This window comes from Megalops cyprinoides, chromosome 18 (assembly GCF_013368585.1).
Source record: "Megalops cyprinoides isolate fMegCyp1 chromosome 18, fMegCyp1.pri, whole genome shotgun sequence".
NCBI classification, from domain to species: Eukaryota; Metazoa; Chordata; class Actinopteri; order Elopiformes; family Megalopidae; genus Megalops; species Megalops cyprinoides.
In genome coordinates this window covers 20,908,769-20,930,211 of record NC_050600.1, presented here as the reverse complement: position 1 = coordinate 20,930,211, position 21,443 = coordinate 20,908,769, and the positions used below count along the sequence as shown (strand labels likewise).

At 50.4% G+C, this 21,443-nt stretch overlaps 1 protein-coding gene across 9 annotated transcripts in view; it reads right to left on the bottom strand.

The window, feature by feature from the left end:
• LOC118793070 (amyloid-beta A4 precursor protein-binding family B member 2-like) overlaps positions 1 to 21,443 on the bottom strand; it is a 98,362-nt gene that overhangs the window by 61,041 nt on the left and 15,878 nt on the right. For 7 of the 9 annotated variants that reach the window (XM_036551026.1, XM_036551031.1, XM_036551032.1 and 4 more), the window contains exons 2-5: positions 21,054 to 21,136; positions 7,292 to 7,412; positions 5,235 to 5,312; positions 2,924 to 3,751 (exon numbers count right to left, since the gene is read on the bottom strand). In XM_036551026.1, coding sequence (XP_036406919.1) covers positions 2,924 to 3,751; positions 5,235 to 5,253 — 847 coding nt within the window. In that variant the 5' untranslated portion in view covers positions 5,254 to 5,312; positions 7,292 to 7,412; positions 21,054 to 21,136. The remainder of the gene's footprint in view (positions 1 to 2,923; positions 3,752 to 5,234; positions 5,313 to 7,291; positions 7,413 to 21,053; positions 21,137 to 21,443) is intronic. The other 2 variants (XM_036551029.1, XM_036551030.1) reach the window with 1 other exon arrangement.

Here is a 21,443-nt window from a genome sequence, read left to right as displayed (position 1 = left end):
ACACACACACGCACACACACTACACATGCGCATATACACACACGCACTAAATAGGCACATACACACTACATGTGCGTGTGCAGGGAAAGAATAATAACTTGAATGGAAAAAGCAATCTTAGAGCATTTTTTATGGAGATCATTAAAAATCTCCTTTCCAGTCAGACATAAAGTGTGCTTGAAGCAAGGCTCTCAGTGGAACAGAATGCAGAGTGCCTTAAAGGAGAACTGCCCAGAGTGCTGCTACAGCAGACCAAGGTTTCAGTCTTACATTAAACAAATTAAAGAGCACCAAGGGCTCCTCTCCAAATGCACAGTATATTACTTCAGTTATCGGCTCAAACATTTCAAAGTAGAATGTGAAATAAATTATTTATTTTTAAGTCATTAGCTGTATAAAAAGAACCCCTGAGAGTGCAGCTGGAAACACCAAGCACCAAGTAAATGGTCTTTACACAATTACATACAAGCCCGGATCAGTTGTGTACATTGAACTGTATAGATGCAATAAAGACAGTATATTTTCAAGGTCTGCTCTCTGGTTTACAGTAAAGAGCTGGTGTTTTTACACAGTAAGGACTATGGGAAAAAGATCCGGTGTAGACCACGACTGGCAAGTGGCTGTGAAATTTTGAAAGGAACCTCTTCTGGGAAGAAAAGGTGGCGGAATGTCCTCCATTGTGAGGGAGATGCACTTAATCAGTGAAACGGGGGAGGGATAATTATTTTCCGGGACGTATCTGATGATCTGTCTGTCAGCGCCGCTCAGCAGGAGAGGCCATCGATCCCAGGGAGTGATTTTAATCAGGACGACTGTCCATCCCCCCGTCCCCCCCCCCCAGGGATCGATATGCAGCCCAGAAACACCGCAGCGAAAACACATCCGCCCCCTCCCCGTCCCGCTCAGCAAATCACCCCGAGGCCAGGCGCACCTGTTCTTAAACTGGGACACGCTGTACAAGAGTAAAAACCCATCAATAGGACCAATTCACCTGAACTGTTATAACTGGTCTGAATCTCACATTGATCTGATACCACTTCAGTACAAAACACCATTTTATAGATTTGTTTTCCTTGTACCAGGGTAGTCTATTTGCTTTGTATTAACCTTTCCAATATACAGCTTTTAAATAGACTACTGATGATAATATTGCTTAACTAGAAGGGTGGAAAGTGAATCACTTTAGAACTGTGATGTTTTGCATGTTTATCCGGCTAACTGGTCATATGAATCTGAATCCTACTGCACCGAATCATAACGATACACACTGAATCACTCTGAGCTGACAGGTTTGGTCGTCTGAGTCATATCTCAGCCCCGTGTCTGGAATTGATCAGCTAACTGAATCCCCATCAGGGAATGTTCACAGCTCTAATGGGATGATTAATACCTGTGCTGGGCTGTTCATTACCTTTCAGCTCTGTGGGATGGAGGAACAAGGGAAAGAGAAAGAAGCAGAAGGAAAGCAAAGAGAAGAAGGAGGAAGACGAGGAAAAGATGGGGGAAGGGGAAGATGTGTTTGGGATGGGTCTTGTGGATCCCTTTGTGTTGGCTGTTGGGTCTACATCAGGAAGAACCTGCTAGGCCTCGAAGAGAGCACTCACTGGAGCTGGATTCATAGAGTCCTCAGGCCACAGCATTATTCCCTGAGAGGGGCTCCAGGGGTGGTTTAAATGGAACTTAAGTGTTTGTTATTTTTCCCTCCTGGACCAAGTCACCCATTGCTGACCCTTATGCTAGCGAGAGAAAGCATTACATGCCAACCTAAGTGAATCACAGAAAGAGAAACCAACACGGAAGCTCCGGAGAGCACAAAAACAGCCCTGGCCTTTGAAGGCCTGCAGTGGAGCACAGACTAACAGGGCTTCCATGTCTGCTTCGCTGTGGGACACCACTCAAATTCAAACACCCCTGCGAATGGAGTAGCACGGGGTTTCACCAGCTGTCCCAAACTCCACCTCCACAGAGGAGTCCTATGCTAAAACCACACCAAGGTGGAGACCTGGTACTGGTGGCAAACCACACACCAATAAATCCTAACCCCCCCAAAAGGCACAGAGTTTACCCATACACCACCTGCCAGGTCACTTTCATCTTCAGCGATCCACAGCGCTAATCCCCAGGAGCTCCTCCATCACCTAACACACACACCTCTGTCTGACCACATCTGTGTAAGCTCTGTTACCCTGTTAACAGGACCTGCTCTGTATGCTCTCATTAAAAGCTCTTGTAAAAACACTATGGATTCAAACACTGGCCCTCCTGACTGAGAGCTGTGTCTGATGCGCAGTGATTCTGCAGGGGCTGCATTGGAGTCACAGCTAAGGCCTCCTCAGGCCTCTGCCTGGTACGAGAGCGCGCGGAGAGAGCCGATCTGACCTTATGACATCAAAGAGAGCAGGTGAGTAAGTGCAGCGGTGACAGAACTGGGACTGACAGCGATATTAAGCACTATTTGGGCCACCTCCAAAACTTCAGCCATAAGCCACAGCCGAGCTCAGCAACTGAGAACAAGATGCAGGCATAATCAATGCCACACACACATCTCAAACTCTTTAATTTCCCATGGGGAACACAAAAAAGAATATAAGATACCCCAATGAAAGACTGTAAAAATCTTACTCAGCCTTAATGAATAGCAGTCAGATATTCCAAGCACAGCTGAAGACAATAATATAGAAACCAGCACCACAGCACAAAGAGCCATATCACTCTAATCTAATTTTCTTGGCGTTCCCACATTTTGACTTTGGCAGGTCACCGATATTCATGAGAAAAACTTGCTCAAGCATGTGAATCGGTGTTAAGGACAAAATGTGAAGCAGAGGAGTTGAACATCCCCCTTCAGTTTCATTGCTTCCACACAAAGCCACGCATACAGAAAACGACAGCGCCGCCCGCGCAGCAAAGCATGGTGGGATACCTGCTTCCTCAGGCGTCCCCGGCGAGGCGCTCTCCTGGGACAGCGTGGTCCAGCTGGAGTCCTCGTCGCTGGGCGCCAGGCTCTGGATGCGGTTGAGGGCGCAGTCCGTCTTGGCCCCCGTCCTGGGCCGGTCCTTCTTGGTCTCTGGGCTGGAGGAGGAGGAGGCGGCCGACAGCAGCGGGACCCGCTCGGGGCTCGGCTGCTTGGGCGGGGTCGGCGGGGGCCCGCGCACCAGCGCGTCCTCCCCGCTCAGCAGGGGCGAGGCGGGGTCGTCCTCCTTCTGCGGGTCGGGTGGGTCCTCGTCGTAGCACTCCAGGAGGCTCTTGCTCCTCCGGGGGGCCTCCTTGTCCTCCTTGTCCTCCTTGACCTCCGGCTTCTCTGGGACATCGTTGCACCCGACTCCGTCCTCGACGTCACCGCTGGGGTCAGCGATGGTCGCGTTTTTGTTGTGGTCGCTCTGCTCTGCGGCCTTCCGCAGCTGGTTGGCTCCGTTCTTAGCCAGTTTGGGGTTGGAGGAAGAGGAAGAGGAGGAGGAGGAAGAGGAAGGCGGGGTGCCGGAGGGGGGCGGAGCCTCCCCCAGCCCCATGGCGCTCTGGATGTTGGTCAGGGCGTACTTCTTGCGGCACTTGGGCGGCGTGGAGGAGCCCCGCAGCTCATTGGCCCCCTGCTTGATGACGTCACAGTTGAGCAGCTGGTTGTGGGAGGTGCGCAGGCTTAGGGAGGTGGGCGGGGTGGGGAGGGGGCCGTTGCGATTGGCCACGTCCGGTGCAGGGGAGCCGCTGTGGGGCGGCGGTACGCACACTGACATCATGATTGAGGAGGAGTCAACTGAAAAGAGGAGGGGTATAGAACGAGAGAACATCAGCGATCAGTGACATTGTGGAGATCTCACACTCCTAAGAAAACAATTTCAATCAGAACTACACTGACACTGGGACACTGATGAGGGGGGTTCCAACGCTAATATCTTCCATCAACAAACTACAGGTTAGCAATTTCCCTCATTGCCAACTAAATATGCCATTTGGCTTCTCTAGGGTTGACAGCTGATATCAGCCTATTTTTTTCTACAGAGGAAAGACAAAACTGACACATGATCTCTTCAGTCTATGTCTGGAGGCTCATTTAAAGCAAACTCTCTCTTGCTCCCTCCCTCCCTCCCTCTCACCCTCTCTCCCTTTCATCTTTCCTACTGGGTACAGACAGAGGGAGAGAAAGAGGAGGGGAAAAGTCACGAAAACCAATTAACACTGGAATTTAGCCATTCGGTTAATTAAATAACACTTGAAAGAGTTCAATTTGTGTAATTCTTTGCCTGAAAAAAAGTTCCGGGGGAAGGGGGGTGGGATGGGACGGTACAAATCCTTTGAGACGCAGGGTTTATCGCTCTCTAAAACTCAGCCTTTCATGTTCGCTGCTGAAATACCACACCAGTGGCGGCCCGACCGTCTGCGGGCTCCCTCCGAAAAAGCAAGGGACAGAATCCTGTTTTTTTTTTCCCCTCTATTCCAATGCAGAGGCATTGTGGCCCTGTCCCAAGCTGACCCTGCTTTTGCTCCGGGTTTTCCCCGTGCGATTAGCGCCGAGCCAAGGCCACTATTTAACCGAGCCAAAAGAGCAGCACACCTGCTGAACGAGGGGAAAGGGTGCTCCCGCCTGAAACAGCGCCGGGGCTGATGGGATACGGGCAGCTGTGCAATGGCAAAAGCTGTTATGCACATGATTAGCGCGGGGCTAATTAGCATCATCCATCCTCACGCTGCTCACGGCGCACACTCGGCTACAGAGATTGTATGCACTGTACACAAGACACATATATTTCTCAACATGGGCTGTGGTGAAAACTGACATGGCTTTTGCAAATAAGACAAGGAGTGTGATAAAAACAAAAGGCACACAAAACTTTAGAACATGAGAACAAAAGAACATGCAACAAAAGTGAAAAAGTAGCCATGGTCTGGCAACAATCACACATGGAAGATTCACAGAGAAATGATGTGAAGACCACAGAACATGCAAAACTGAGCAGCAAAACCTTTTGATCTCCTGTCTTCCAGCCTTCCTTCTGTACACATTCGAAAGGCACAGCCGCACACACATCAGCCTATCGCCACCAGGCTGGCTCCACTCACTTTGATTTGCCTGAGTGCACTTGCAAAAGGCCACTACTGAGTGAAGTGGGCAGCGGTCAGTGAAGATCATAGGACGAATGACCTGGTTCCAAAACAAGCAGCGCTGGACTGACATGAGGAGCAATCGTCCATCAACGGGAGATGCTGACTTTGGGAGAAACAGAGGGTTGTGGTCTCACCTGGAAGCACAGCAGACATGAACCACTGGAGGAGGCTTCAACGGGCCCGAGCGCTGGAGAGAGGAGGTTACTCCAAATCTGAGGGGGAGGAACGACTGTTACAATACAAGTCACATGACACTGGTCTCTGGTGCATTTTCTTAGCTGTTTTCGATGAATAGGCAATGTTGGAAGGCAGAAAGCATTCCCCGGTGACATACAGTGCCTTAATAATCATCACTCAAAAGAACCATTTCAGTGACAGTGCATGTCCCTGGGCCTGTGTTGGGCCTCAACATTGACAAGGCCAAAGTTGATACTGTGACACACAGAAGCAGATGGAGGAAGAGGGAATGAAAGAAGGAAAGGGAAGAAAAGTATATTTCGAATGCATTCACGTTCAGGGAAAAAAAAAACAGACCCGTTTGTCATTTAGCCATTTCCCAGCATCAATTTGCATACACAAGCACTTCAGTGCCTCCATTACCTTGCGTTGAGCAACCGGGGCCCTGAATAGCCAGCAGAACTCAGGGGGTGTTGATTCAAATGAATGAGAGTCTTAATTGTGATTTACTGCCGCGCCTAATGGCTTCCACTCTCGCAGGGGGTCGTAAAAGTGGATTCCGGCTCGCGCAGACCTCATTTGGGCGGGGAAGAAAATGGAGGGAAACGAACAGGGGAACAGGGAAGGAGATTTATATAAGGTGTCAGCCTGGGGAGCTGAATTAGTCTCCCTGCTATCTGAGCAAACCGGACCTTCCTCTGGCTACAATTAACCTGTTAGGCGCTACGAGAGACTGCAGTGAGCGCAGGTTTTTAAGCACAGGGCACCTGAGAACAGCTGCCACGCACAATACCACGGCTACGCTTATCAAATCCCTGACCCTTGACGGAGCAGGCAATCCCAGCGCTACTCTGTAACTGGGAGAGAATTTGCAGAACACACATGCTTGCATGGGTAACAGCAACTTCAGACAGCTATGTTTTTTTGTATACCTTGTAATCTACTTATAAAAGGTACAGTGTAAATACACGTAGCTAGCACTGATATTGTTAGCTAAGACTGTAAAAAACCTCTCCCTTCTTTGCAGAGAAAATAAGGGATATTTGTGAATGCAAGCAAAACTCACACAAAGAACATTTTTTCAGTAATAAGCTGGTGTGGTGAATCACAGCCTTGTAGTCTTGCTAACATAACAATACCTACTTCTGTTGATAAAAGACTGTCAATATCAATACACTATGACAAAGTAAACCAGAACAGTCAACAAAATGCCGTACAATAACACAGTCTACAAGCACAGATCAATACGCTCTACAACGCACTGCTGTGATTTGCTGTTACATTAAGTCAAAGCAACAGAAGCACAAAACTACTCAATGCTACCATGGAATCTGATGGATGCCTTGTCAAACCAGCTGTGGCTCTTCTCCGAGACTCTATGACATGTTTATAAAGCCTTAATGAACAGCGGTGCAGGATCAAAGGCAGGCAGGCGGATCTGTGTAGGAAGGCTCAGACAGCCAGCTGCATCGCAGAGGTGTGAACTTTTCACCTCCCTTATAAATAAATCATAGAAGGGAAAAGCTGCCGCAAAGACACTGCAGACCGCTCCTCTCTTTCGACACCCCCCCCCCCCCCCCCACCCACCCACCCGCCCACCCGCCCACACCGGTCCTTTGCCTCAGAACAGAGGGAGGAACAGAGGCAAGCCAAGCCCGGCCACTGCCCCGGAGCCCTGTGCTGACAGAAACCTTTTATCTCCTTCCACCTGATCCTCTCTCCTCCGTCCCGAAACGCCTCCCCACACCCACCCCCTGCTTCCCGCGGGCTGCGGACGAGAGGGGAAGGCAGAAAGTTGAGCGCAAAAAGAAGCACACAAAGTTTTGGCGTGACCGCGTTAAATTTAGCAGCGGCCGTAGCGTCAACACCTGTCAGAGCTACCAGATCGGCCCGTACTGGAATGCTCCGGAAGGCGGACGCTAGAGGCAGCGGGCTGCCGTTCCTTGCGGCGTGTGTACGCGGTGGTTCGGCGGGCGGGCTGAGAGAGTCAGTCGCTGCGCGGGTCGGTACACACCTGAGCTGTCAGAAGGGCGCGATTCTCCAGGGTGGGGTCTGCCCATATTGAGAGTGTCAGCACGTCGCGGTCCCTCCCGGCTCCGTGGTTCCTACAGAGGTGCGGGAGCGGCCGCCTGGTTCTGCAAGGAAACATAAAACAAACACGCGTAAACTCTCTAACGAGCAGCTCCCTCGTTAAAATGGAAATGACTCCGGCGACCAACGGGAACCAGTAAAAAAAGATCATCAATTATTCATCTCTTCATTAAGACTGCGTGCAGTACAGCAGGTAGACTGCCGAACTCAGACTGAAACGGACCCCTTGAGTGACATTCTTCATCCGAACTGCCGCTGTACACAGAGCTGTGCTTCAATCACTCTGCCCCAACAGAAATGTTCCAAGATGAGGCGGTCCTTAGTGACACCCACTCATACGAAAAGTAGAGAATAGGAACTAGCACTGTCAGGAGAATACTGTATGCTCAAAGAATGGAACACCGAGAAATGCAAGTCTTAAGTAGGACACCTGAGGTTTTGGTAAATAATCACCTACTTTATGAAAAAAGTGACAAGAATGCATAATTTGACGGCATGGAAACTGTTCAAATGAGAATTGCAAATGCACAAGTAATACAAATGTCAAAAAGTGATCAGGACTTATTTATATTTGAAAATGAATACACTTCAAAGGAACAGTGTGTAAAGCTGAATTAAGTAACAAGTTAGGTGTTGAATCATAAGCACAGGTTTAGCCCTACAGTACAGGCTCAGAACTGCCAGTGTCATCTGCCGACAAGGAGGCCACAGAGGTAGGCCAACCGGGCTTTGTTCCACGGGGGATAGGGGTGTGTCGGTTGGCCAGGGTTTCCCCATCTTGCGGCTCTCAGGTACCCTGCAATTCATCAGGTGCCTGCGAGTTGCTCAGATGACAGGAGTGGCGCAGCACCGAGCCAATGGGCACCCACTTCACAGTTGTGTGCTATGCCACTGTACGGGAGAATAGCATTCGCCTCACTTCAGCACTCCTGCACGAGTGCTGAGGCTATCACAGTGAGACAAGCCTAATGTACAACTGGTGATTCCAAAACAGGGTTGCATACGGCAGCGAAAAGTTTTAGGCAACATCCACGATGATGTTCCAAGTTAGGACGGGAGTCACAGACAGCAACCAGTCTTTGTGACATCAGTCTTTGAAACCATGATCTGGAAATGGATGAAGTTTTAGGAGACCGGTCAGAACAATCTATGTCAAAAATCCATAAGTAATGAGCTAGATGCAAGAAACAAACTAAAAACCCAAAGAGGAGCCTTTTTTGACCTTTACCTTTGACAGGAGAATCAGTAGGGCTCTGACGACCAGGAAAAAGGACATCTGAGACAGCATCTCTCAAATTCCACGCATAGCTGTCTGAGGCTGTAAGTCGAACCTTATCAGGAGCCTCTGTGAATCTTAATGTGTGACCTTCAAATTGACACGATTCTGCCGGAACAGTGAGGATGAACTTTGAGTCAAGTTCCATCAATATCTATGCCTGACAGGCTGGGTTAGCATCCAGAGACCACCGCTGCGGTGGAACGGGACAAATGCATACAACTACGGGGTTAGAACTTTGTGTCCAGGATCTTGGTGATCCATATTACACAACAGCGGCAACAAAGTCCAGCCAAACTTCTAATGGGTGCTCTCTCCTAGAGCCATGTGGGTTCATAGGAACTTCTGTACTTTGACCACTCTAGTTCTGCCATGCGGATGCTAGCCATGCTATTGAGGCACGTGACACCATAATGAACAGTCTTTATTTCACTTTATTTCACAACCATTTGCACATAATGTTATTTCAAATGATCGCTCATCATATAAGATCTATAAACAATTTCAGATCTATTTTTATTTTCACTGAGCTTCACCATTCACCTACCTAAGGCCACGGTGGGCCAGATATTATAATTAAACTGTATTATGGTGGTGATGTCTTTTTTCATCTCTTTAATTATAAGCGAATCAGAAATGCAGGCATCTGGGTTGGAGTTGCTGTCTTGTACTGCCAGTGCAACAGGGATTACTCCCACTATTCCTGTTTAATCATTGCTAAGCAACAGTATGCGAAATTCCATCAGGTCTGGCGTCAGAATGGCATTTTATGGTTACAGCCCCTTTGTGTCTGGGTGGAATCACATGTGGGCTATAAATACGCAACCCGCTGATCTCTGAGAAATTGCACCTTTTCCAACCTGATGTGAAGGTCATCTGAACGTCCCGGGGAGCTGCATATTCAACCTGAAAGTGCCTACGTAGTCCTCTAAGCCATGTCTAACCATTCTCCTGTTCCTGCTCTGGGAAAAAGGAGAAGAGGGCGGAGCTCAGTGAGATACAATGCATTGGGCTTGGATCTTTCAAGAGGACCGGGTGAGCTTATGTTCAGGAAGGTGATGCAGTAATGAGTAGCTCGTGGTGACACAGGACAGCACGTTCAAAGGTTGACCCCTGGTGAGACCTCCTGCTTCTGAGCTAACCCCAAAATCCAGCCTTGCTCCCCTGTACACTAAAGTCACCATATGACTGCCCCTGGTCACCTCCACCTCCAGCCATCCCTCTGCTCCGCCTCTCCTCCTTTCTCAACCCGTCAATCCCATTTCTGCTGAGAGACCCCAGGGAACACCCCACTGCGATGAACATCAGAAGTTTAATAATGAGAACAGGTTATTCAGCCCAGGTAAACTCATCATCCTGCCTACAATCCAATATGCATCTATGGCCGCCTCAAGCCTGGTTTAGAACACTGAAGACAGTGCAGGTCTGAACTCAGACACTATTGATTTAAATACAAACTAAACTAACGAAATCTCTTTAACACTGTCTGAAACGCTGAACAGTTCAGATACTTTGGAGAACGGTCAGTAGCTCTGAGCTGAGGTGAAATAAAATCAGGCTCTTTTCCCCATGAGAGACCAAAGCTGTGACTGTGTTTTTTTATTCTCCTTTCGCTGCCGCGGGACGGAGGGGGATCTGCTGCGGTTTATGAAGCTGCCCTGCAATCCTTTTCATTATTAGTTTTGGAGGCCTCCCCATCCCCCTGCCACTTCTACACCGCTTCATATTAAAAACCCCAAAAATAGCTCTGGGAGTGAGTGCCGGCTGCCCCGTTCCACCGCGGGGCGGGCTCAGATTTATCACGGCCGCGCTCTCCGAGGTCTGGGACGCCCCGGCGGCGGGGGCCTGTGGGAGGGGTTTTAATTCCGATCACTTCAGACACACCCACCACTCGTCCTCCTCCTCCTCCGCCTGCGTAGGGAATATGCATGAGGCATCCATCACACTGTCAGGACCCAATGCTGCAGGAGAGGGGGCGGGGCCCCAGGCAGGGGGGAGGAGCCAGCGCGGTGCAAGAGGGCTGGGGGTGGGACACACAGGGGGGAGCTCACCGTCCAGACACACGGAGCACATCCGAAACTGTGCGGGCAGGGTTCATGCTGGCAGAGAAGGACATGGCTGTACGTCAAATGTCACAGTACGTGTGCAGTGTATTATGCTGGATTTTGGAACCAAGTGTGGCACCGTCCCGCTCATATTTTAATCGTGATTGGCTGTCAACTCTCAGGCTGTCACTGCAACCGACTTTGAAGCATTAAAGTAAACACAGACAGGATGCATCACCCCCCCCCGGGTCTCCTGCTGCTTCCCTCCCCTCCTCCCTGCAATGCGATTACACTCCTCCCCTTTCCACTTTGGCTCTGATGGAGGGCAGTAGAAATGACAGACAGGCGGATAGACGGATAGACAGCAGGCCAACATTGCAGGACCTGCAGGAGAGCTGCCTGGAGTATAAAACCCCAGCTGACGGACCAGCGAGTCTGTCTGTCGGCAGAGCAACCCCACCAGAGAGACAGACAACTTTGCAGAGCTCAGAGGAGGAGAGAGAGGGAAAGAGGGAGGGAGGAAGAGGGGGAAAGGGAGGTAAAGGGAAGGAGAGGGAGAGAGAGAGAGAGAGAGGGAGGAAAAGAGAAGAAAAGGCGGAGACCGAGGGAGAGGGAGAGAGACACAGAAAGTCAGAGAGTGAGGGAGAGACATGGAGGGTGACAGAAAGAGGGAAAGGGAGGGAGGGAAGGAGCGACAGATTCTCGCAAATATTCAGAGCATAGAAGACCAGGTGGGCAGAGAGAGAGTGAGAGCAGAAGAAAGAGGGAGAGGAAGCGAGACAGAGAGGGAGACAGATGGAGAGAGAGAAGGACAGAGACAGGGAAAGGAACCTATGTAGAGCAGAGAGCATTAAAGAGAATGACTGATAGAGAGTGAGAGAAGGAGACAGAGGGAGGGAGAGAAAGCAGATAAGGGGGGGGGGGGGGGTGGGGGGGGTGGAGAGAGAACACAGGCAGCTCCCACTCACTGTATTTGCTGCTGCTGCTGCTCCTGCTGCAACCTCAGCACACAGGGAGGGAGGGAGGGGCAGATGGCCCTGTCATAACAACCAGGCCAGAGAGCGCAGGGGAGGAGGGGCGTGAGACCAGTCAAAGGTGAAACTGAGGGGAGACACTAAGCGGAATCTGCTGGTGAAACCATGCGACTTCCCAAGAAATGAATTTAGAGTTCGCTGTGTTAATGACTTCACACACAGATACGCACTGAGCAAGAGGCCCATTCCCACACCCTCTCCAGCTTAAGTGTACACAATGTGGTATGAGAGCAGGCAGGAATGCGTATATTTCTCTATTCCTTCGAGGACTTGGCTGATTTGGGTGAGTTCCAAGGTTTAGCTCATCATATTATATATCATCTAACTGACATTTACTGTGCTGCACTGTATGCTAGCAATGCCGCTCTAAGCTGTCCAAGGACTAATTCTGTTTTATTCTGTTGCTTTTATTCTTTGTTATTTTTCTGTTTTTATACTATTGAATGTGTGTGTGTGTGTGTTTGTGTGTATTGCACATTCACGAATTGTTAGGCATGTACACGCAATTTTAACAGCTGCCCGACACAGTACAGCATCCAAAAACCACCACCACCACTGGGTAGACTTGGGGAGCTGGTTCTTTCAGCTCCCCGGCAACCCACAGCCCCAGGGCTCTCTGATCGCCATGGAGACGGCTTGCAGGTGCGATCAGGTGGAGGGAATCTCAGGGTTCACGGAGCTGAGCCGTGCGGGGGCTCTCCCTGCCGGATACCGCACACAGCGCTCGAACAGGCAGCGTCACAAGCGTCAGGTACACGAGGGGTCCCTGTGTGGAAGCGTCGCCGAGCGACGTCAAGGTCAACCCTGTCACAGGAAACACACGTGTGCATGCACGTACACGCCCGTGTGCTCTCGCGCCCGCCGCCAAGGCACGGCATAACTCGCACCGCAGGGCCTGAAAAAAAAAATTTGCACGTAAAGACACCGCGCTCCGACACCTTCTGCCAAGACAGCCGCTACTGTTACAAATCACTCCACGCGAGCCGCCGGCACAAACGGACACCTTTCGACGGCCAAGATAAATAATTAATACCCCGCAGTCCTGCCAAGGCATAACCTTATATGATTTCAGCAACATCCGGCAGTGCCGATGGCTGCTCAGGGACAGATTAAAGGGATATCAGATTAATAGAGGGATTAAAAGGATTGCGCTGGATTAGGTTTCATTCAAATAGCGGTAAAATCGATAGAGGCAGCTGTGTTGACGCAAGGTCTGCGATGGGAGGCCCCTGGCTAGCAGGGACGTACGGACGCTCTACTCTTCACTCCCTCCCGCAACTGTCCCGCAGAACTCGCTTTATACACAAACCCTTAAAATGAGTTGCCCCAAAAGGTCCTCCATATGGCAAACACTGCCAGACAACAATGTAACATTATATTGTTTCACTGCAGAATCCCTTGGCCAGAGTAAGACTCATAGTGTATAGTTCATATATAATCTAGGGAAAAGATTGAGCTCTATTTACTATAGTTCTGCTCAAGGGAGTAGAGCAATGCCCAAGTCAGGATTTGAACCGGGAACACCCTGGTTACTCGACGATGACCTGCTGTCCTGATGGGGACTGCCCCTCCTCTCTCTCTCTCTCTTTTCCCTCCCTCTCTCTTTCATTCTCACTGATGCTCTCTGGAAAGTCTCTTTTTTCTCTCTCTCTATCCCTCTCCTGCCCCTCTCTCCCTTCCTCTGTCTCCCTCTCTCCCTCACTCTCTGTCCCTCTCTCCTTCTCACCCCATCTCTCTTCCTGCATTTAATAGTTAAAAATGAGATCATGAGACCCGCCACCTTACATCTTGCATCTTGGCAGCGGCGTATTCCCATGCAAACTCCTGACTACGAAGCATTCGGGTTTCTTTTCATTATTCCCGCTCAATTTGGCTATAAACTGGGTTTCAATCAGCCAATTACCAGCTGCGGCTCACCAGGCCACCGCCGCTGTCTCTGAAGCACCAGAACCTCAACAATAAAGCCCAGACCGGCCACACACATCAAATAAAGTAAATAATAAACAACAATAAAGCACAAAAGCCCCATAAAAAACGCAGCTGAACAACGCACCACATCCAAGGCGCCGATCGGTCGCCGCACCGTACGAACGAGAGCACGCTGGCGCTAAGGGAGACTCCGCCGTGGGAATAACGCCGTTTTCCAAAAACGTGGTTAATACGATGTTCCACGATGTGTTAAAAAAAAAAAATCACACTCCATGCAGCAGGAATGGGGTACGGAACTGCGATGATAAAAGCTAAGAATCGTACGGGGGAGAGGGGCGCCCGAGGGCCTGCTTAGAAATTCATTTTGTTGGTTTCGTGTCGAGCCGGGCGGGGTTCCCCAATTTTCCTTTCAACCGACATTAACATTCCGCGAGCTCCCGCCAACATTCATTATCCTGCAAACGGCGTGAGCGCATTCCGCTCGGAGCCGGTACTGTAATTGCACGCGAAGCATTTAAATTACGGTATGTCTACGCGAGCTCTGCTTTTAAATGTCAAAATTCACAAGATTTATTCATGGGAGTACGAGCGCAGTCCCCCACTAACACGCCGAACAGCTGAAATAAAACCGTTAATGATTGAATAACTACAGAATAAGTAGAACTACTCCATAAATTCCACCGCGACGCAGGTTAGCCCCATAACATTAAGAGATGCCTTAGAAAAGCACTCAGTAAGAGCAGCTAGGCTTATAGCACAGGGGTCTACCTTCCTTTCCCAGTCTAACTCCCACAGATTGGATGCTGAGTTCACAGCAGCTTGAAACACGCTCTCCGAGGTGAGGAGAGACAGAGCCGCTCTCTGTCTCGTCACGCTAAATGGATTTAAGTCCAAGCTCTGCCGCGGGTCCATAAAACGCTGACTGACGCTGATTTATTGCGTGCGGTTACCGAGCATAAATTCAGAAGGGCCGCATAATTCTGTTTTGATTTTGCACCGAGGAGACAGCTAAAAATTTTCTCGCCCACGCAGAACAGAGGATCTGACGTCCATCCAGATGACAGCCACCTCCCCCCCGACTGCCTATTCACCAAACTTTAAGCCACCGATTTCTGTGACAGTTGTGACAGGCGGTGAGCACGGCCGGTCCACGGGTCTCACCTGGACAGGTGACTGCGGGGCTTACAGCACTCAGCCGGGAGGCTGGAAATGGCTCCGCCAAAGTGTTCAGTTGAGGGGGATTTCCGGCTTCTGTTTTTCGTGACAGACTTGTACTGGAACTACATGTACTGGAACAGCTGGAAGCAGAGAATATTTACATATGTGATCTCCCGTTTACTGCTAATGATCCCCCACAGGGTGACCCTGCTGCTAAGCAACATGGCTGCGCTGTGAATAAGTACATGCACATGCATGTAGGAGATCCCCTGGTGCTATGTGCCCCTGTCCCCATAGAAACGCTTTAACAGCATCCTGTTTTTATTCATACTCAGTATAAAGAATGTTGTTCGTTTATCAGAGACCCTAATTCGTAGTGACTCACAGTCATTCAACATGTTATCTTTCATTACGGCTGGGTATTCACTGAGCATGCTCATGTTGAACACCGCACCAAATTGTATAATTGCACTTCCCACAAGGGCTTCGACTCTACAACCTTCTGGTTACCAGCCCAGTTCTCTCACCACGGCACCATGGAAACAGGGGACCCCAGGGGTAGAGCTGCATGGAGCCGGCTCACTTTCGCAGCAGCCTTGACATGAGAGAGAACAAGCAAATGAGTTACAGCACAACCAGGAAGTATTCTGCTGGTCCTTAACCATTAACCCAGCGGCACATACTCTAATCATTGTTTGTGCCACTGTGGGTGAGGCCTACCTGCTGCAGGAAATCTGAGCGAGATACGTCCATGCTGTCTGAGCTCTGAGCTCATTTCATGGCTGAAGGACTCCTGTGAGCTCTTAACACATCCAGCACAACGACCAGGACACGGCCAGGGGCCGCCTTTGCAGCATAAGGTCTCATAATAGAACTGTCCCATTATAGAACCTTGTCCGATAAACTGACTTCACAAGCACAAACAAGAATGAAAATGAGTTATTATCAGCAGCAGTATGCTGGGTTACTTAGCAAGTTACACAACCAAGATACTTAATCTTTAAAGTATTTAATATGGGAGTTGGACTACCATAACTATCAGGGAGTAACCCTGATGTGCAAATGATCACCCTTCATCATTTACAGACCCCATCCATCACAAGTATGATCTCCCCCTACGTCCTGTCCTGCTAAAATAGTTCCAGGTGTAGCTTCAAGAGTTCTGTTGATGGCGGTCCTCCATGAACATTCACAAGGAGGCATGCCTTGAACCTATTTTGGTTCTGAGTTATTTGCCATTTCAGTTCCAAGCGCTTCCTCTGTCATCACAGCCAGAACCAAACAAGTAACGCTCTTGCCACCGACTTCAGTTATTCATTAGCACCCGTCTTCTCAAGAACTCTCGGTTTAAAAATGCAGGGCCAGAACATACCTTCTTTAGAAAGTACAGGGAGTTAAACTGGGCTTTACTTCTAACAGAGCATCTCTTATTTCACTAATCAATCTCCCTACACCAGCAAGGACACTAGACAGCTCAAAGCACTACTGCACGTTTCTTGTGATTACAGCACTATTTTGACACTATCTGCCCCCAGTCTCCTTAAAACCCAACAACCAGCCTTGGTTTGCTTTGCCGCTCCTGTGTTTGTTTAATCTGATAGTCACAAGGTTAGCGCCTAATAAAAGGTCTTCCTTCCTGAGGTCAGGGATGGTAAGTGCAGAAATGGTGTTCAGTAACCAAACAACTGCCCCTGCCAAATTTATATTGAAAAACAGCAGCTAACGCAGTGCTGTCATTCTGAACTGTAGAGCATACAGCGTTTTGTGGAAGAGATTCTCATTCCTGTTCAAAGAGTCTAAAGCAGTGGACTGCAAGTCCCCCCATACTCTGAGTCCCAAGCAAAGAAAAAAATTAGAAGAAAATTATATATCGAGGGCCAAGTAGTGAAGGATCAAGAGATATGTTCAGATTTGGCTGATGGGATTTGTGTGGCTTGCCTAAGGTTTAGCCCAAACAAAGAGGTTTTCTTTACATGCTAGTATGTATATCTCTTTTACGGACCACTTGCTGAATTGTAGCGCTGTTCTGACCTGCGTACCCCCTAACCTCCCCTTGCCGACCCCCCACCCCTCATCCCACCCTCCTGTAGTGCTGGGAAACAGTCACAGAGTGTCCCTCTGCCTTCACACATCTGCGAAATAACAAACAGACAGGGGACCTCCCGCAGTGTCTGACAACCGACACCCAAAGTCACAATGTCACACTGTCTGCTAAACCTCCGCTCTGACCGGGGCTCTCACCCCGAGGGGAAGTCACCCCGCAGAGGTCACGGCCCAGGGTCAGAAAGCTGGTTCTACAATCACTGAGCTGTGAATCGCTCGTAGCTTAATTTTAGAAGAAACTGACCGAATCACATCGTGAAATACCCGTGCGTAATGTCCACAACAGTTTTAGAACAAAATGGCAGTTCTGCTGCAGTGTCCCACAATCTTTCATTCCAGCCAGACACTCAGCCCTCTGATTCAGCTGATCACTATGTTGACTTAACTAAAAAAGCCTCCCTCTCTGACCCTTGGTGTTAGTGGTTTAAACCATTAAGTTAGATTTGGAAGTCCTTGAGAAACACTGGATGACTGTGATAAATGGACAAACAAAATCAGTGTCTTTTTCACTACACACAGCAAACAACTGCACTGTGTTACTAAACAGGGGGACATGTAGCGTAACTGACACCAAAATAAAGGCATTGGTGGATATGGGAGGGGCTGCTGTCAAAGACCAATACCAAGCGGAGTCCTCATCACTTTCAGCACCGCGCCTGTGTCGACCTAACAAACTTTCACCCGGGGGTGTGCCTTTGCCAGGGAATGGTCCAATCAGCTCGCAGCCCATTTCGGCGCGGGCACAGAGCCGCAGCTGGCGGTGGAGCCGCGTCCTGCGGGCTGCGGGACACCCCACGGGGGCAGCAGCCCGCAGCCTGTGGCGCCTCTGGTGTGGCCTGCGGGCCGGACCATAATTAAAGGTGCCACCCTCTCCGCTTACAGGGCAGCGGTAAACTCCTCACCGCGTGCAACCCATCTGTGCCAGCATCAGGCTAGCAGGGGAGGCCAGGGAGCAGAGCGGGAAACAGGCACAAGCGAGCAATACCGCCAAAACACAGCCTGTGCTTACAATAGCAACCGTATATATATGACACACGAGCATTACCGCGATACAGTCTGACAGGACGCTACAGTGAAGTGCAGGTCAGGATGGCTGGGGCTTCCCCTTTCAACACCGTCTCGCTTCCTGTCCGTGTATCGAGTGATCACAACAAGTCACGCACCCAGGCCACAAATAGCTGACACTTTATCCCGCCGCAAATAAACCAGAGAGATATAAATAAAGTCCACCAGCACTGCAGGGTGGAATCCGATGTGCTGATGTCATTTAGGATCCTGCGTGTTTGGGGGTGGGGGGTCTCAAGCATGAAGTCTAGATGTTCATGGTGGGACACATACACAAATACACAGACACAGATACAGACACAGACACACACAGACAGACACACACACACACACACACACACACACACACACACACACGCAGAGCGACAAGATGACTGGGCACTTCTGTCACGGCGACACATGCATGGGCTTGTCCTGAGGGGACGAGACGACACTCGCGGCCCAGACTCCATCCATCAGCCGGGCCGACAGGCGCTTGGCAGAGGGATGCTCGTCTGCAGAATCGGCCTCTCCCAGAGCTCAGAGCCGTCCAGCCGCGCAGAGCTGAGCCGAGGCAGAAACGAGCTCCAACGGACTGAATTAAACCTGCGCAGGTCCTGGCTCTCACCAGACTGCGACTGCGTGTGTGTGTCTGCACACGTGTGTGTCCCTGTACGTGCGTGTGAGTGAGCCTGTGTATGTGTGTGTTCCTGTATGTGCGGGTGAGTGCATGTGTGTACATGTGTGTGCCTGTATGTGGGAATCTGTTCTCTGACACGTTACCTGCGGGTCATCACTTTATCATTTCACATGTCATGTACTCAAAGAACAAAAGTCTTTTTTTAAGTTTCCTGGAAAAAAAGTTCTGGAAAAAAAAATTTTGGGAACGAACCCCGGGGAAAGTGATTAGTTGGAAGCAAGCACACTTGCTGTCAGTGGCCCTTACAAGGCTGATTTATGAGAGCTCATTCAAGCAGATGCATTCCCTGGGTTTCGTCTTCCCACAGAGGCAGGGTGACTTTTAACAGAAGAAAAGAGGAGCGCGGTCCAGGGCTCTGTGACAGGATCCATATGGGTCTGGACGTGGTTCCAGCTCAGCTTGTATCACGTTCACACACCCACTCCTCTGTCAGAGGAGGAGTGCTATCTCCCTGAGACAGGAGCCAGGCCCTGGCCATTTCTGCCAGCGCGTTCAGGGTGAGGTGAAGCCGGAACGCTCTACTCTCTGCCACAGGTGGCCCGGGGCAGTCTGGTCCCTCCGTGGGCCTGTCTGGGCGTGCCACCATGTCCCCGGAGGGAACAGTCACAGCCACGCCTGTGCTAGGCAGACATGACCCCCAGCGCAGGTCACGGAGCAGCAGTCGGGCCCACAGTGTTCATTTCTACCATTTTAAACAAGGAGACACAGTATTCAGGGCACAATCTCCCAGAATTCCATTCACAAACACGCGTCTGGCTTTCTCTGGCCTCGTCTGCAGCTGCTCCACTCGCCAAGAGCACCACACAGACGACAGCCAAGGGCGTGTGAAAGTGCCACAAGTTTTCAACATCTGCCCGACTTTACCTCTAATGGCAACCGGCTTATCTTTCTGTTTGAAAATTTCACATCCACCTCTCCATTTTTGGTTAAACAAACTAAATACCACATGGAAGCCAGACTTTGGCGAGGAAAAAATGGCAAAGCGCTTTCAAACCATGGAATGCCGGCAGCCTCAGCCCTCGGCGAGCACTTCCAAAACCGAACACCCCAAATTCCTTTCAAATCCTTCCAGTCCTGTAACTACCGGCTACGCTCCGGCAGAGAACTTTCCGGAGCCTGAGAGTCGGCCTCCCATTGTGCTGGCAGGGTCCGGGCCCGCGGACAAAAGAGGCCAAAACACAGCGAGGAGGGAAACAATGGAGCAGGCGAGGGGCCCGCTCTGGAATAACAATCCGACCGCACCGTCTGCGCGCGGAAACAACAAGACATGCGAGCGGTGGACAGAGCAGAGTGAAGGAGGACTCGCTTCAGTCTCACACACACACACACACACACACACACACACACGGCAAAGGGAGGACAGAGCAGAGAGAATGCAGACACGCTTCAGTCACACTCACACACGCACATACATATGCCAAGGGGAGGACAAAGCAGAGCGAAGGAGGACTCGCGTCAGTCTCTCTCACACACACACACACACACACATACATATACATATACTCATGCACAAATTCTCACACACACACACACATACTCACGCACATATTCTCACACACAGGCACACACAGGCACACACACACACACACACACACACACACACACACACGCCAAGATGAAGTCAGAGTCAGTAGAGTGAAGGAGGACATGCTTCAGTCTGGCACGCACACATACATGCATACACACACATACACAGACACACACACACACACACACAGACACATATGCGCACACACACGCACATGTCTCAGGGTCTCTGAACACACAGGGCCATATTCACACACAGGGCAATATTCCACAGCCACAATTTCAGAGTCTGGAGCGGTTTACGATCGGAAGTGTGGGCGTTTCCCTTACCGCCGCACTCACAGCGAGGGGAAACGCGGAGAGGATGTTGTTCCTGTCGGGAACGGGGCCGGACACGCCCCTCAGAGAACACCCGCCACAAAGGAATTCGCGCGGACCCACGACCGCCTCTCAGTTTGGCTGCACACTCCGCGAACGCAAAAGCCAGGCCTCAGGCGCTTGGCTTCCCCGGCCTCTGCTGCTGCCGTGTTTTTGGACGTGCTGGCCGCTGCAGCCCCACCCCCATATGGATGACTGCTCCCGTTCGCCTCTGGCGGTTTCTCTTCACGAGGTTTGCGGGAAGGGAGAGTCAGAGTTTGAGAGCGCGCCAGAGCTTAACCGCGGTACGCCTCGACTCCACTCCACCAATCAGACCAGGGGGAAAAAAAGCCTGCCTCCCAGATCGTGTTAGCGAGCGTGTCGACCAGTCGGCTGTAAACGGCAGTCTTGCCTGCAAAGGTTAAGCCTTGTGAAGTCGTAGACAGCCGAGCACAAAGGCAGACCCAGAGCCACAAACGGTGATTGATCAGAGAAAGCTGAGGAGGCCCTACCTGATGGAAGTCTGCAGGCTCTTCTATACTGCGGAGGTCCTCCCTACAACTGGGCTGAGAGCATCCTTCAGGCAGCTACAACTCTAATGGGGAAACAACAGAAAGATGTTTCCTGTCAGTGACAGCAAAGTACAGCAAAGTCACATACTTTAAGTAAATATAAATAAACCACACAGCCAACCTCACTCCATCTCTATGACCAAGTTAATAAAGATGTCAAGGCATACCTGGATATGCCGACACCCCACGGCCTCATGAGAGCGCAGACAGAGGGCGCAAATGTACAAATTAATGGATGTGCGGCTCTTATCAGACCACATTAGCTCTCTGCCTTGACGAGTTTGCGGCTCTGCGACTTAATTGCAGACCTCGGCGTTAATAACGAGAGCC